We start from the raw sequence: 12,670 nt of genomic DNA, 5'->3' as shown, positions 1-12,670 counted from the left end.
TGTGGGGATGGAAGAAGGGACTAGCCACAGACAGGGTGAAAGAAATTCTCTGAATCTGACTTTTTTCCTTTTCCTTTCCTTTCTTCCCTTCTTTTCCTTTCTTTCTTTCTCTTTCCTTCCTTTTTTTTTTTTTAATTTTTTCCCTGCCAGAGTATGATTACTCTCTAGAGAGAGAGGGAGAGAGAAAACATCCCCTAATGAGATGTGGCCATACTACAATCCTTCTCTATTTTACCATAACGTCAGGATTTGAGGCACATAAAACCACATATCTGGCATATTTTTAAGCTGCTAGGGCCAGGATTAGAACCACACTCGACCATGTGTATCTGGCTCCCTGTGTACAGTGCTCAACCGCTGTGCTGCAGGGCCTGTCCTGAGTCTGATACTTTCCTACTAACGTTCCTTACCTGCTTTGAGCACTGAAGCATGTGAATGTGTGTATTCTGTGCGCAGGGGAAATACTGGCTACTTAGCATATACTATGGGAAACGGAGGTCATTAGGAAGACTAAAACATAAAATTAAGGGTTTCTTTTCTCTTAAACCATATATCAAATAAGAACAATATCACTACCACACTTAATAAGACTAGTTACTGGAAAAAAGGACACTTTTTATGAATTATCCCATGTCTTTACAAAGGTAAAATAACTACTACTGGGACCAGTAGGGGATACAGTAGTGAAGGCGCTGAACTTCCATGTAGTCGAGCATGGTGTGAGTCCTGGACCCAGTGGCTTGAATATGCCGGCACATGTGTGTGTGCCCAAAATCCTGAAAGGAGAATGGAGGAGAAGGCACTGTGGCATGGCCATCTGCCCTGGGAGGTGATCTCTCACTTTCTGTATCTCTGGTGATATATATTCTATAGCAAAAATCTCCCTTAAAAAACAACAAAACTACTATTATCTGAATATCTTAATTATGATTAAATCTGTACATCTTAACTTGGTAAAAAGGGAAGAGCCATGTAGACCAGAATACTCCAGGTGCTACTTGTAAGATATAATTGAATTTCCATCTGTAAAATTAATCAGAATATCCAGCTCCACTTCTTTCTTAAGAAAGGAAGCTGGGAACCAGCAGAGAGCTTAATGGTTATGTCTCTGGAGTCCGACATAGTCAACCACAGTTCAAGTCCTAGACCTGGCAATTTAAAACTCAAGCTGGGTGCATATGCATGCATGCCCAAAATCCTAAGAGGAGACAGTGGAGGAGGAGACTCTGACATGGCCATCCTCCTGGTTACTGATTTCTTGCGTTCTATCTCTCTGTTTTTTCCAGCAAGCTTATGTGCCCTATAGCAGAAATCTCTCTCTCTAAAAAAAAAAAAAAAAAAGGAAAAGAAGCCTTGGACTAGTTTCTGGCTGAGTGGTTAAGGCAGCTGGACTCCATGTAGCCAACCATGGTTTGAGTCCTAGAACCAGCAGCTTGAGCAATACACCAGGTGCATGTACGTGCATGCCCAAAATCCCAAGAGGAGGAAGAAACAGAGAAGGGACTGAGGCGTGACCATGCTCCGTAAGGGGTGCTTTCTCACTTTCCCTCTATTTCTCTGTACCGTCTAACGAGTGCATGTGTCCTCTGGCATATTTTAAAAGAGAAAGAAAAAAAAAAAAAACCTCGTGATCTTTAGAGTACCCAACAATCTTAGTTCACAGATGACTTTTGAGTAATGAGAATAATAATTTTGGACTACTAGTAATCCATGAACTGCTCTTTAACCGATGATTAAAGGTAATTTCAAGAAAATATGCTGCTCTAACAGTTTATATAAAGAAATGGTTAAAATGTCTTTCTAAAAAACTTATTAAATCTTATACTTTGAATATGTCCTAACACCCAGGTCAGTTAAAAGGTAATATAAATATAGTTTAATGACTGTGTACTATATGAAAAGCCCTATAGCAGTCACTTTATATACACTGTCTAAATTAATCTTATGACTAACAACCTATGAGGTAAGTGGTATCAGACTTATTTTATACATGAGAAAAGAAAGGTCAAAGAGATGAACTAATTTGCGTAAGATGACAAAGCTGGTAAAAGGCAAAGTTTATAATTTGGGAATATCCCTGTAACTATGTTGTTTCAATTATATCGTACTGCCTTTTAACATATTACTTAGCCAATTTTTCCTATTTAATATTTTTAATAAAAAGTAATGTTTTCAAGTTAGATGAATAAAAGAATAAAGTGGGTTAATATTTTGTTTAAAAATTCATAGTAAACTATAAACGCACAATTTGGCAATAGCATTTTCACAATTTACCTTCCCAGCAGTGGCAAAAAATTCTCCATCTGGTGAAAATTTCATTAAATGAACTTGGGAAGCAGTTCTGTAAATTAAACAGATAAGAAATAATTTGCAAGGAAAGTTAAATAGGAAAAAATGTGCAAATTCTCAGAATTATACCTCCACAATTGCTTTCAATAATAGAAAAATTTTCACATCCCAGAACCTCCCTGAGCAAGCCAGGTGTGTGGCTGCCTGCAGGCTGGGCTGGCTGAGATGGGAGTGGACCATGGTGAGACAATCCTGTTGGGGGTTCCTGTTTGTTTTCCTGTCTGTCTCTGTCTCAGTCTGTCTCATGAAAGGAATAAATGGATAAACTTTTTTTTTTTTGGAGAGATTTTCACTGTAGGGCGCGTGCGCTCGCCAGACAGACAGAGAGAGACATAGAGACAGAAAGCGAGAAATCACCCCCCAGGGGGGATGGTCACGCCGCAATTCCTTCTCCTCCATTCTCCTCTCGGGATCTTGGGCACACACACACACGCGCCCGGCGTGAGTTTTAAGCCACTGGGTCCGGGACACGAACCGCGGTCGACTACGTGGGAGTCCAACAACATAGCCATTACGCTAACTGCTGGTTCCCAATGGATAAACTTTTTTTAAAAAAATTCTGTGCATAAGAATCACTGAAGGAATAACCCATCAAAATCTAAAGTCTAGAACAAAAGTCACATCTTGTTCCCTTCGAATGTGAGAGAGAATGTGCTAATTTTTCAGTCCAGAAATCTATTGGACTGTTGGGAAAACGATGACAGATTTTTCTGTTTCTATATGCAAAAAATGCACCAAGACTTTTCAGACGACCCAGTAATTTCCAAGTCCTGGATCCCTATATTCCAACACACATTTTCAAGAACAGTATACCAATCTTTTAAAATGGGTTTTGTCCTAGGGTAGCCTCACTAACTAGAGATTACCTGTGGGCTAAAGGAGGACTTTCAGCAGTCAGGGATTCAGCCTGGCAGCTTCACTTAGACACACAAACTTGCCTTTTCTTCTCAAAGGAGGGCTGGCTCATTCGCCATCACTGCCTTCCCTTCCGACTAACCATACGCTGATCTCAAGACACTGTCACTATCATCGCTTTCTTTTTCTTTGCCCAAATACATGCTCCGATAGATCCGTACTAAACTTACTTGTAAAGGAGTCCAAAGAAGAATTCTGTTATATTTCATTTCAAATCCAAATAACTTTTTCTGATCTTAAGAAATATATGACACAAACTGATACACACGGATAGAAAGAACACAAACTAATCTACAGTTTCATCGCTTTCCTTCCCAGACAAAATACTGCTCACATTTTAAAACACAGACTCCCAAACCCACCTCCCCACTGTCTTCCATGTACTTTCAGTGGAGGGGGCTGGGAAGGAAAGGTCAGAAACCGAGGTAATACTTACAGTTTGATTTGTAATCTCATTTACTGATTTAAAAATATGTCATGAACATCTCTGCATATAGATGTAAAAGATGTATACATGTGTACAGGTGGAAAGACTACATTATTTTATTAGTTTAGAGGATTCCATTATGCAGTTATACATGTATGTGCCACACACACAAAAAAAATGATTTTAAATTATCTAATAGTTCAATAATGTTTTCTAATTTTTGCTACAACAACAACAACAAAAGGGGTGGAATGAACGCTCCTATTCACACCTTTCTATGCATCTGGTAATCCTAGGGCTACTCTTTATGATGAATTATCAAAAGTACCTGGTCTCCATGATTGTGACCTTATTCCCCTTAGAGTCTTTTCTCAAAACAGCAGATAGAGCAGTCCTTCTAAAAGGAAACTGGATCTCAGTACTCCTACTGGAAGATCCCAACAGCTTCCCAACTCATTTGCAATAAAAGAAGTCTCACGGTGACCCCTACACTAACCCCTGACGCTAACAGTACCGCCTATCACTCCTGACCTCATTCCCTTCACCCAACCTTAAGTTAAGGACGTCCTTACCTCAAGGTCTTTACTCAATGTGCCCTCTGCCTGTACTGTTTTCTCCCACAGATGGACCTACGGCCAACTGACACATTTCTTCCAGGTCAACACTCAGATATCACCTCTACTTTCCTTTCTCTTATCCTGTTTACTTTTTCTCTACCGTACTTCTCTTCATCTACCATATATAATTAATGTCTTAAATGCACAACAGAAAAATGGGCCAAAACTCGGCTTTTAAATATATTCCAGAGACTGTAATCTCCAGCTGATCCTAAATCAAAGCTTCGACAGTTTTGATCCCATGGTTTTTCTACATCCTGGTTGAATAATGAAAGTTGCCAGGCACATGTGCATTAATGCCCCAAATCCTAATAGGATGGTGACACAGAGGAGAAGGAATTGTGGCATGACTGCACTCCATCGAGAGATGCTATTTCCCTCTCCCCCTGTCTCTCTCTGGTAAGTGCATGCACTCTCTAGTAATTAACAACAACAAAAGAAAACAAAACAACAAAAAGACTCAAATAAATAGTATGTCCACTCCAACTTACTGATAGGTACTCTAAACTAATTTACCGTCGATCTCTCCCTATAACAAGTGCACAAACACGTTACACATCCTCAGTATCTCCGTGAGGAGCACTGTGGTAAAAGGAATACCACTTTGCTTCATTTCCTTTCCACCCACATAGGAAAGACTCCAGAGCAAAGCCATACATCTTCCTTAAGAATTATTTATAAAAATACTGCTCCCTCTCCACATTAATCCTTGTTTTACCCATGATCTACCTATACATGGAGCCAGCTCCTTTGAAATCTCTTCTGTAAATACTTTTTTCTTTCTTTTTTCCTTTCTTAAAAAATTGTAAATTCTATATATAGGAGGTCTTCACCTTCTGACATACTCTGTTACTGCTTCATGTAAAACTGAATTTAAAAATTCCCATTTAATATTGTTTTGCCAGCTTACAGTTTGTTACTATTACCTCCTATCTGTTTACTGCAACATTACGACACTTTCATAGCTACCTGGAACATGATAAGCACTCAACAAATATTTGTCAAATCAATGAATAAAACCTGAAATTGCTAAATAAGGGATATGAAAAATACTAAGCCTGATACTTCATACTTCCGAATTGCTCTCTAGAACGATAACATCAATTGCAGTACCTTATTGAGAGTATATTAGAGTACCTATTTCTTCAAGCACCCACTAATAATATTTATCATTTGTCCTCTTCATTCTGTACATTACACATTTCTTTATTTCAAGTGAGGACAATGGACTCTTAATATGCTATTATTATTAATATGTACTATAGGGCTGCTCCTGTTGCACAGTGGTTGAGTTCTATGCACTGGGAAGCCAGATCCTACATGGTCAACTAAGGTTCAAATCCCAGTCTTGGCAGCTTAAAAACACACCAGTATGTGGATGTGTGTGCCCCAAATCTTGAGGGGAAGGCAAAACGGAAGAAAGCAATTGTGGCATAACCATGGCCCACTTGGGGATGCTTTGGCTCTCTCCCTTCCTCTTGCTCTCTCTCTGGCAGGCACATGGGCCCTCTGGCAATTAAAAAAAAAAGCACTACACTTCTTTAAAATGTTCTCTTCATGCCCTGTTTACCACTGTAATACCTATTCTTTTCTAATTAATTGTAAGGCCTTTTCTTTTCTTTAAAAAAAAAAAAAAGGCATTACCTAAACTACAGATATCCCCCAAAGCTTTTCTTTATTGTAGTCTTTTTGCTTTATATAAATGCTTTATCAAAACTATTAACTTTGTCTTTTTTCCCCTTTCAGTTTCTAGTTTTGGAGTTATACTTAGAAAGTTTTTTTCCTAACTCTAAAGTATCGCTTTTGTCCAACAGGAATATAACATGGAAGACAAACGTTAGTCAAATATGTAGTTTGTAAAGTCACACTAAACACTTTTTAAAAAAGGTAAAAACAAGATAAATTATTTTATTTAATCTAATAAAAAATATCATTTAATACATAAGCAACAAAAATTGTTGGAGGTATTATTGCTTTGTGTTAATTTTTCAAATCTAGTGTGTATTTTATAAACGTTAGATAGTAAGGAGATATTTTTGTTCTAAGTACTTGAAGCCACTGTGTATCCACAGAACATCGCATTTTGGATTAGCTGCATTTTAAGAGCTCAGTGTGACACGTGGAGAGTGGCTACCCTACTGGACACTGCTGCTCTAAAATTTGAAAATTCAACTATTTCTTCTTCTAATATTTTTGTTTCATTCCATAGAAATCTAATTTTCTCGTTTATCTGGCATTTGCTTTTGAACCAGGTACGAAACAGGCTCGAACTTCCTTAGACCTAGCTAGTTTGCTCACTATAAAATGCTATCTTATGTAATGACTCTTCATGCGTAATTGAGTCTAATCCTATACCTTGAACTACTCCTGTAATGAAATGCTTGATCAGCTACAGCTTCAGAATTCATACTACTATATTGCATATCCTTATTCTTTTTAGAATCTCCCTGAGTTTCCCATATTTGTTCTTTGAAATGAAGTTAGGAATCATGCTTGAAAGTAGAAGTTCCAACAAATTTTTGAAAAGGACTTTGTTCAATAGGTAAATTTGGGGAAAAAAGACATCGTCACAAGAAGAAGTCTTCCATTCAAAATCGTGAAACTTTGTGTATAACTTAGCATGTTTAATCCATTTAATAATTCTTATATAGGCCTTATGTTTTTTTCCTAGTTATTTTATTTAACCCTTTAAAAAAAAAAATGGATCTGTTGTATAGCAGATGGTGTAGCAGTTACGTCACTGGACTCCCACATGGCTGACCATGATCTGAGTCCTGGACCCAGTGGCTTGAAACTCACGCCAGGCACATGTGCATGAGTGCCTAACGCCCAGGAGGAGAATGGAGAAAAAGGGACTGCAGTATGGCCATTTCCCCTGGGGGGATAGTCATTTCCCCTGGGGGGGGTGATTTCTCACTTTCCCTCTCACTATGTCTGTCTGTCTGTCTATGTGTGTGTCTCTCTAGTAAGCACACGTACCCTAAGGCAAAAACCTATACAAAAATTTTTTAAAAAAGGATCTTTTAGGTGTCAGCCAGGTGGCATGGGGGTTAAGGTGGCTAGATCCGACATGGTCAAGTGTGTGGTTCAAGTCATAGACCCAGCAGCTCGAAAAGCACACCAGTGCATATGTGTATATGTCCAAAATCCTAACAGGAAAATGCAGAAGGGATTGTGACATGGCCATCCCTCTGGGGAGAGATTTCTCACTTTCCCTCCCTCTTTCTCTCTCTCTAGTGAGCACAAATGCCCTATAACAACAAGAACAAAATCTGCTAAATATTAAAAATATTGAATTCTTATATACAAGAAAAGGTATGTCACAAACTAAAATCAGTACTTTAAAATGTTAGTGTTGTGTTACAGACTAAAAAATATTTGTAATTTAACATAACCACATATACCAGGTCTGCTAATTGCTTACTTGCAATGCCAAATGCACCTCCAGTCCCCAAAGTTAAGATCAGCTTTATCTGGATTTTCATCTTCAGCTGGCTTCTCCAAGCTGGTATTAGACCACAGTTGCAAACAGTTGGAACCAGTTAAAAGACGACTGCCTGAAAAATATTGGTCACCATTATTATTTAGGTATTAAATAGTCAGTTGTTACATGCGCAAACATATAATACCATAAAGACAATAAAACTTCTGAAAAGAGTCTAATAAGAGAATTATGGAGGAAGGAGGAAGAAGGGTGCATTTTCATTTTGCTGAAACACAATGGAAAAGAAGAGAATAGATCTTATTATGTCTTATTCAACAAACATTTAACGAGCATCTCCTTTGTACCAGGTACTATCCTAGGCACTGGGGACATAATGATAAATACGGTCTTGTTCTTTTTCATAATGTCATATTGTAGGAGGGGAAGACACAGAAATACTATGATCCAACATAAAAGTGCAAGGCTCTTCAATAAGTTCATGGAAAATGCTATTATGAAAAATTATGCATGAATTTCAAAAAAACTTTGCACCAAAATAAACCTATAATTTATTTTATTTATCTACTTTTTTAAAAGAGGGTTTTTTGTTGTTGTCTTTTCTCCTGCTATAGAGAGCGTGCACTCACAGGAGAGACAGAAAGTGAGAAATCACTCCCCCCTCCGGGGGGGTATGGCCATGTCACAATCCCTTTCTCTCCATTCTCCTCTCGGGATTTTGGGTGTACACACACACAGCATGAGTTTTAAGCCACCAGGTCCAGGACTCAAAACGCGATTGATTATGTGGGAGTCCAGCAACGTAACCGTTATGCCATCTTCTAGTCCTAAACCATATTTTAATTCTACTTTTTTTCAGGAACATTTTGAAGTCCTTTCATTTTTTTTTTTAAGATTTATTGGGAACCAGCAGTTAGCGTAATGGCTATGTCGCTGGACTCCCACGTAGTCAACCGCGGTTCGCATCCCGGACCCGGTGGCTTAAAACTCACGCCGGGCGCGTGTTATAATTGTTTTTCACTTAACACTTTGAGTATTTTCTCATTATTTCCTTGCTCACATTGTTTCTGAGGCGAGGTCCAATGTTAATCTGATGGGATATCCTCTGAAAGTAACTTGATGTTTCGCTCTTGCCAATTTTAATATCTTATCTCTGTGGTTTTGATCAATCTTGCTGTGATGTGCCTTGGTGAAGATTTTCTTGGGTTGATTCTATGTAGGGTCCTTTGTATTTCTTGAGTCTGGATATTTGAACGCCTCTCTAGGTTTGGAAAGTTTTCTTCCAGGATTTCATGGAATAGATTATCAATGCCCTGATTAGTTTCTTCACTTTCTGGGATACTGATTATCCGAATGTATGGGCATCTAATGGTATCTAGTATTACTTGTATATTATTCTCATTTTTGGGGGGTTATTTTCTGTCTTTTTGGTGAATTTTTCTAGGTCAGAGGTTCTATCTTCTACATCTGAGATTTGATCTTCTGCATGATCTAATCTGCTTTTAATACTTTCAAGGGAGGTTTGGATTTCTTGTATTACAGCCTTCATCTCTAACAGTACCATATGATTCTTTTTTATGGTGTGTATTTCCTCTTTCAGATCGTGGAAGAACTTCCACACCTCCTGGAACTTGTCTCTTTCCTCCTGCATTTTCTGGAGTTTGTTTTCTCTCTTCTCTTGCTTCTCTGTTAGCCCTGTCACTATGAATATCCTAAATTCTTTATCTGACATTTTCACGAGATCCATTGTACTGTTTGTGGATGATGAAGGGTTGTTCTTTCCCCTTGAGGGAAAGATATTTTCTTGGTTTCCTGTATTCCTTGTGCCTCTGCCGTGGTGGTTTCTGGTCATTTGATGATTATATGTTACTTCCTACCTTCTGGCTTTTCGCTGGGTATTGGGCTGGAGGAAGAGGTTTGGGGCAGATGCTTTCCAGCTAAAGGGGCAGGGCTAGGGCCATCTCAGATGCACATGGTTTCTGGCTTTTTGCTGTGTATTAGGCCGGAAAAAGAGGTTTGGATCAGAGGCTTTCTAGTTAATAGGGCAGGGTTAGGCCCACCTCAGATGCACATGGGTTCTGGCTTTTCACTAGGTACATTCCTTCTTTCTCTGTCTCTCTCTTGAGAGCTCATGTGTCCATTTCTCAGCACCCAGGTGTCCCTGAATCCTTCCTATGGCTCCCTTGCATGATCTGTGCATGCCACAAAGGCACGCTGGAGCAACTAGAATAAAGGTTTTGTAAACAGGGAAAGTGGAAACATAACTGGATCTGTATTTTAGAATTGGGGGAGAGGCCAACAAGTGGCATTGTGGTACAGTACTGGACTCCCACCTGGTCAAGTGCGGTCTGAGCCCCAGACCCAGCAGCTTGAAAAATCACACCAGGTGTAGGGGTGTGTGTGCCTAAAATCCCAGGAGGAGGATGGAGGAGATGGGACTGTAGTATGGCCTTCCTTACTGGGAGGGTGATATCTCACTTTCTCTCTCACTGTCTCTGTTTCTATCTAGCAAATATATGTGCCCTATGGGCAAAAACCTTCCCAAAAAATTGGGGGCAGTTAACAGATGGACTTGAAGAGGCCTGTGAGTATCCTGTCATTAAGATAATGCATAAAAGTGTATATGCAATAGGTGCCATTTTTTAGAGAAATAATCTGTAACTTCTATAATTCTTTCAAAAACTCTAGTATCCAAAGTTAAAAATCCTTTTTAGAAAACAACTCAAGAGACAAAAAAGATCAGGGAAAACAGGCTAATTAACTACACTAATTCAGATGGCAAATCATGAGAATTTAAAACTAAATTTTAAAGAGAGAGAAAGCCATTTCAAAATAGAGTTGTCAAAGTATGACCCAAATTTTACAAAAAACAAACAAACAAACAAACAAATAAAAAACAGAGAAATAAGAAAAATTTCGAAGACAGATTCTAACTTTATAATTTCGGAATTGAGTTAAAAGGTTGCCCTGTCTTCCATAAAATGAAAGTGGGGGGGGGGCAGCAGATAGCGTAGTAGTTACATCACTTGACTCATACATGGCTCACCACAGTTCAAATCTCAGACCCAGTGGCTTGAAACTCACGCCAGGTACATGTGTGTGCATGCCCAAAATCCTGGGAGGAAAATGGAGAAGGAATTGTGGCATAGCCATTGCACAGGAAGGTTGATTTCTCACTTTCCTTCTCACTGTGTCTCTCTCTAGTAAGTTCATGCACCCAAAGGAAAAACCTCTTTAAAAAAAGAGAAAGAACAATTCAGGCAAAAATAAAAGAAAATGAGTAAGGCATTCACCTTGGCAATTAAGGATTATGAATTTGTGTCTTTCTAGAGTGATTATTTTCTTACTTTCAAAAGGAAAATGGGTCTGTGGCAAAAGCATAGACTTTAGATTAGAAATTGTGCCTAAATCTCAATGAAGTCATTTAATTAGCCGTGTGAATCTGATCAAGTGAGTAAACTCTGAGCCTCAAATTACTGGGTTATCTGAGAAGTCAAGATGCATTTCTACACAGAACGATGTCACGATTTCTCCAAGGACCCATTAGAAGTTTATATAGAACTGTTGTAAAGACTAGTTATAGGTACCAGCAGTTGCCGTAATGGCTATGTCGCTGGACTCTCACATAGTCGACCACGGTTCGAGGCGCAGACCCAGTGGCTTAAACTGACGCCAGGCGCGTGTGCGTGCGTGCCCAAGATCTCAAGAGGAGAATGGAGGAGAAGGGATTGCGACATGGCCATCCCCCCGGGGGGTGATTTCTTGCTTTCTGTCTCTCTCTGTCTGTCTGGCGAGCATACACATCCTATAGCAAAAACCTCTCCAAAAAAAAAAAAAAGACTAGTTATAATGTATACAAGATCTCTAGACAACCTGGGCACTTATTTTCCTTAAAATAAACTGAAGGGCTGGCTCCATAGCACAGTGGTTAAGTGCTATACATTGGGAACAGGAGCCCATGTAGCTGACCTGGCCCAGGCAGTGTGAAAAACAAACCAGGTTAGATCCAACCGATGGCAAAGCAGTTAAGTCATTGGACTCTCACATGGCCAACCACTGTTTGAGTCTCAGACCTGGTGGCTTGAAACTCATGTGGGATGCATGCGTGCTTAAGATACTGGGAGGAGAATGTAGGAGAAGGGATTGCAGCGTGGCCATTCCCCACTCCCCAGGGAATAGGGGGCTGATCTCCCTCTCTCTCTCTCTTTGGTGAATGCATACACCCTAAGGCAAAATCTCTAAATGAAAAAGAAAGAAAGAAAGAAAGAAAGAAAGAAAGAAAGAAAGAAAGAAAGAAAGAAAGAAAGATAGATAGATAAAAAGAACAAAAACAGGCCAGGCATAGGATAGCTGGTGGCATGGTGGTTAAGGCAGCTAGATCCCACATGGCTAACTGTGTGGTTTACATCCTGGATCAGGAACTTGAAAAACATGCCAGGTGCTTATGCATGTGTACTCAAAACCCTTAGAAAAGAATGGAGAAGGGACTGCAGCCTGGCCATCTCTCTTCAGGGGTGCTGTCTCATTTTCTCTCTCTTGTTAATTTCTCTTTGTGAGTACATATATAGAAAAAATTGAGCAAATTGAAAAAATAGAAAGAAAAGAAGAAAAACAGGCTGGGCATGTTTGCAAGTGTGCCCAGGGTCTTGACTGTAGACAGAAATGGAGGATGAGTGATTGCAACGTGATCGCCACCCCCCCACCCCCCCGGGATCATGTTCTCTCCCCACCACCTGCCTGGAGAACACATACACATTCTGGCAATTAAAACACAGATGAATAAAAATAAAAGCTTTAAAATAAATAAATAAAACAAATGGAAGATAAAATTAAGTATCTTTTGAAGGATTAAGAACTTGATGTCAGGGGAACCAGCAGTTAGCGTAATGGCTATGTCGCTGGACTCCCACGTAGTTGCCT

At 39.3% G+C, this 12,670-nt stretch overlaps 1 protein-coding gene across 3 annotated transcripts in view; it reads right to left on the bottom strand.

Moving 5' to 3' along the window:
* DMXL1 (Dmx like 1) overlaps window positions 1-12,670 on the bottom strand; it is a 216,224-nt gene that overhangs the window by 157,480 nt on the left and 46,074 nt on the right. For all 3 annotated transcript variants that reach the window (XM_014593197.1, XM_027765897.1, XM_006162337.2), the window contains exons 5-6: window positions 7,733-7,865; window positions 2,275-2,341 (exon numbers count right to left, since the gene is read on the bottom strand). In XM_014593197.1, the coding sequence (XP_014448683.1) occupies window positions 2,275-2,341; window positions 7,733-7,865 (200 nt within the window). The remainder of the gene's footprint in view (window positions 1-2,274; window positions 2,342-7,732; window positions 7,866-12,670) is intronic.

The sequence above is a fragment of the Tupaia chinensis genome, unplaced genomic scaffold, assembly GCF_000334495.1.
Source record: "Tupaia chinensis unplaced genomic scaffold, TupChi_1.0 Scaffold139897_1, whole genome shotgun sequence".
NCBI classification, from domain to species: domain Eukaryota; kingdom Metazoa; phylum Chordata; class Mammalia; order Scandentia; family Tupaiidae; genus Tupaia; species Tupaia belangeri.
Note: the sequence above shows the minus strand (reverse complement) of the source record. Positions and strands in the feature narration are given on the sequence as shown.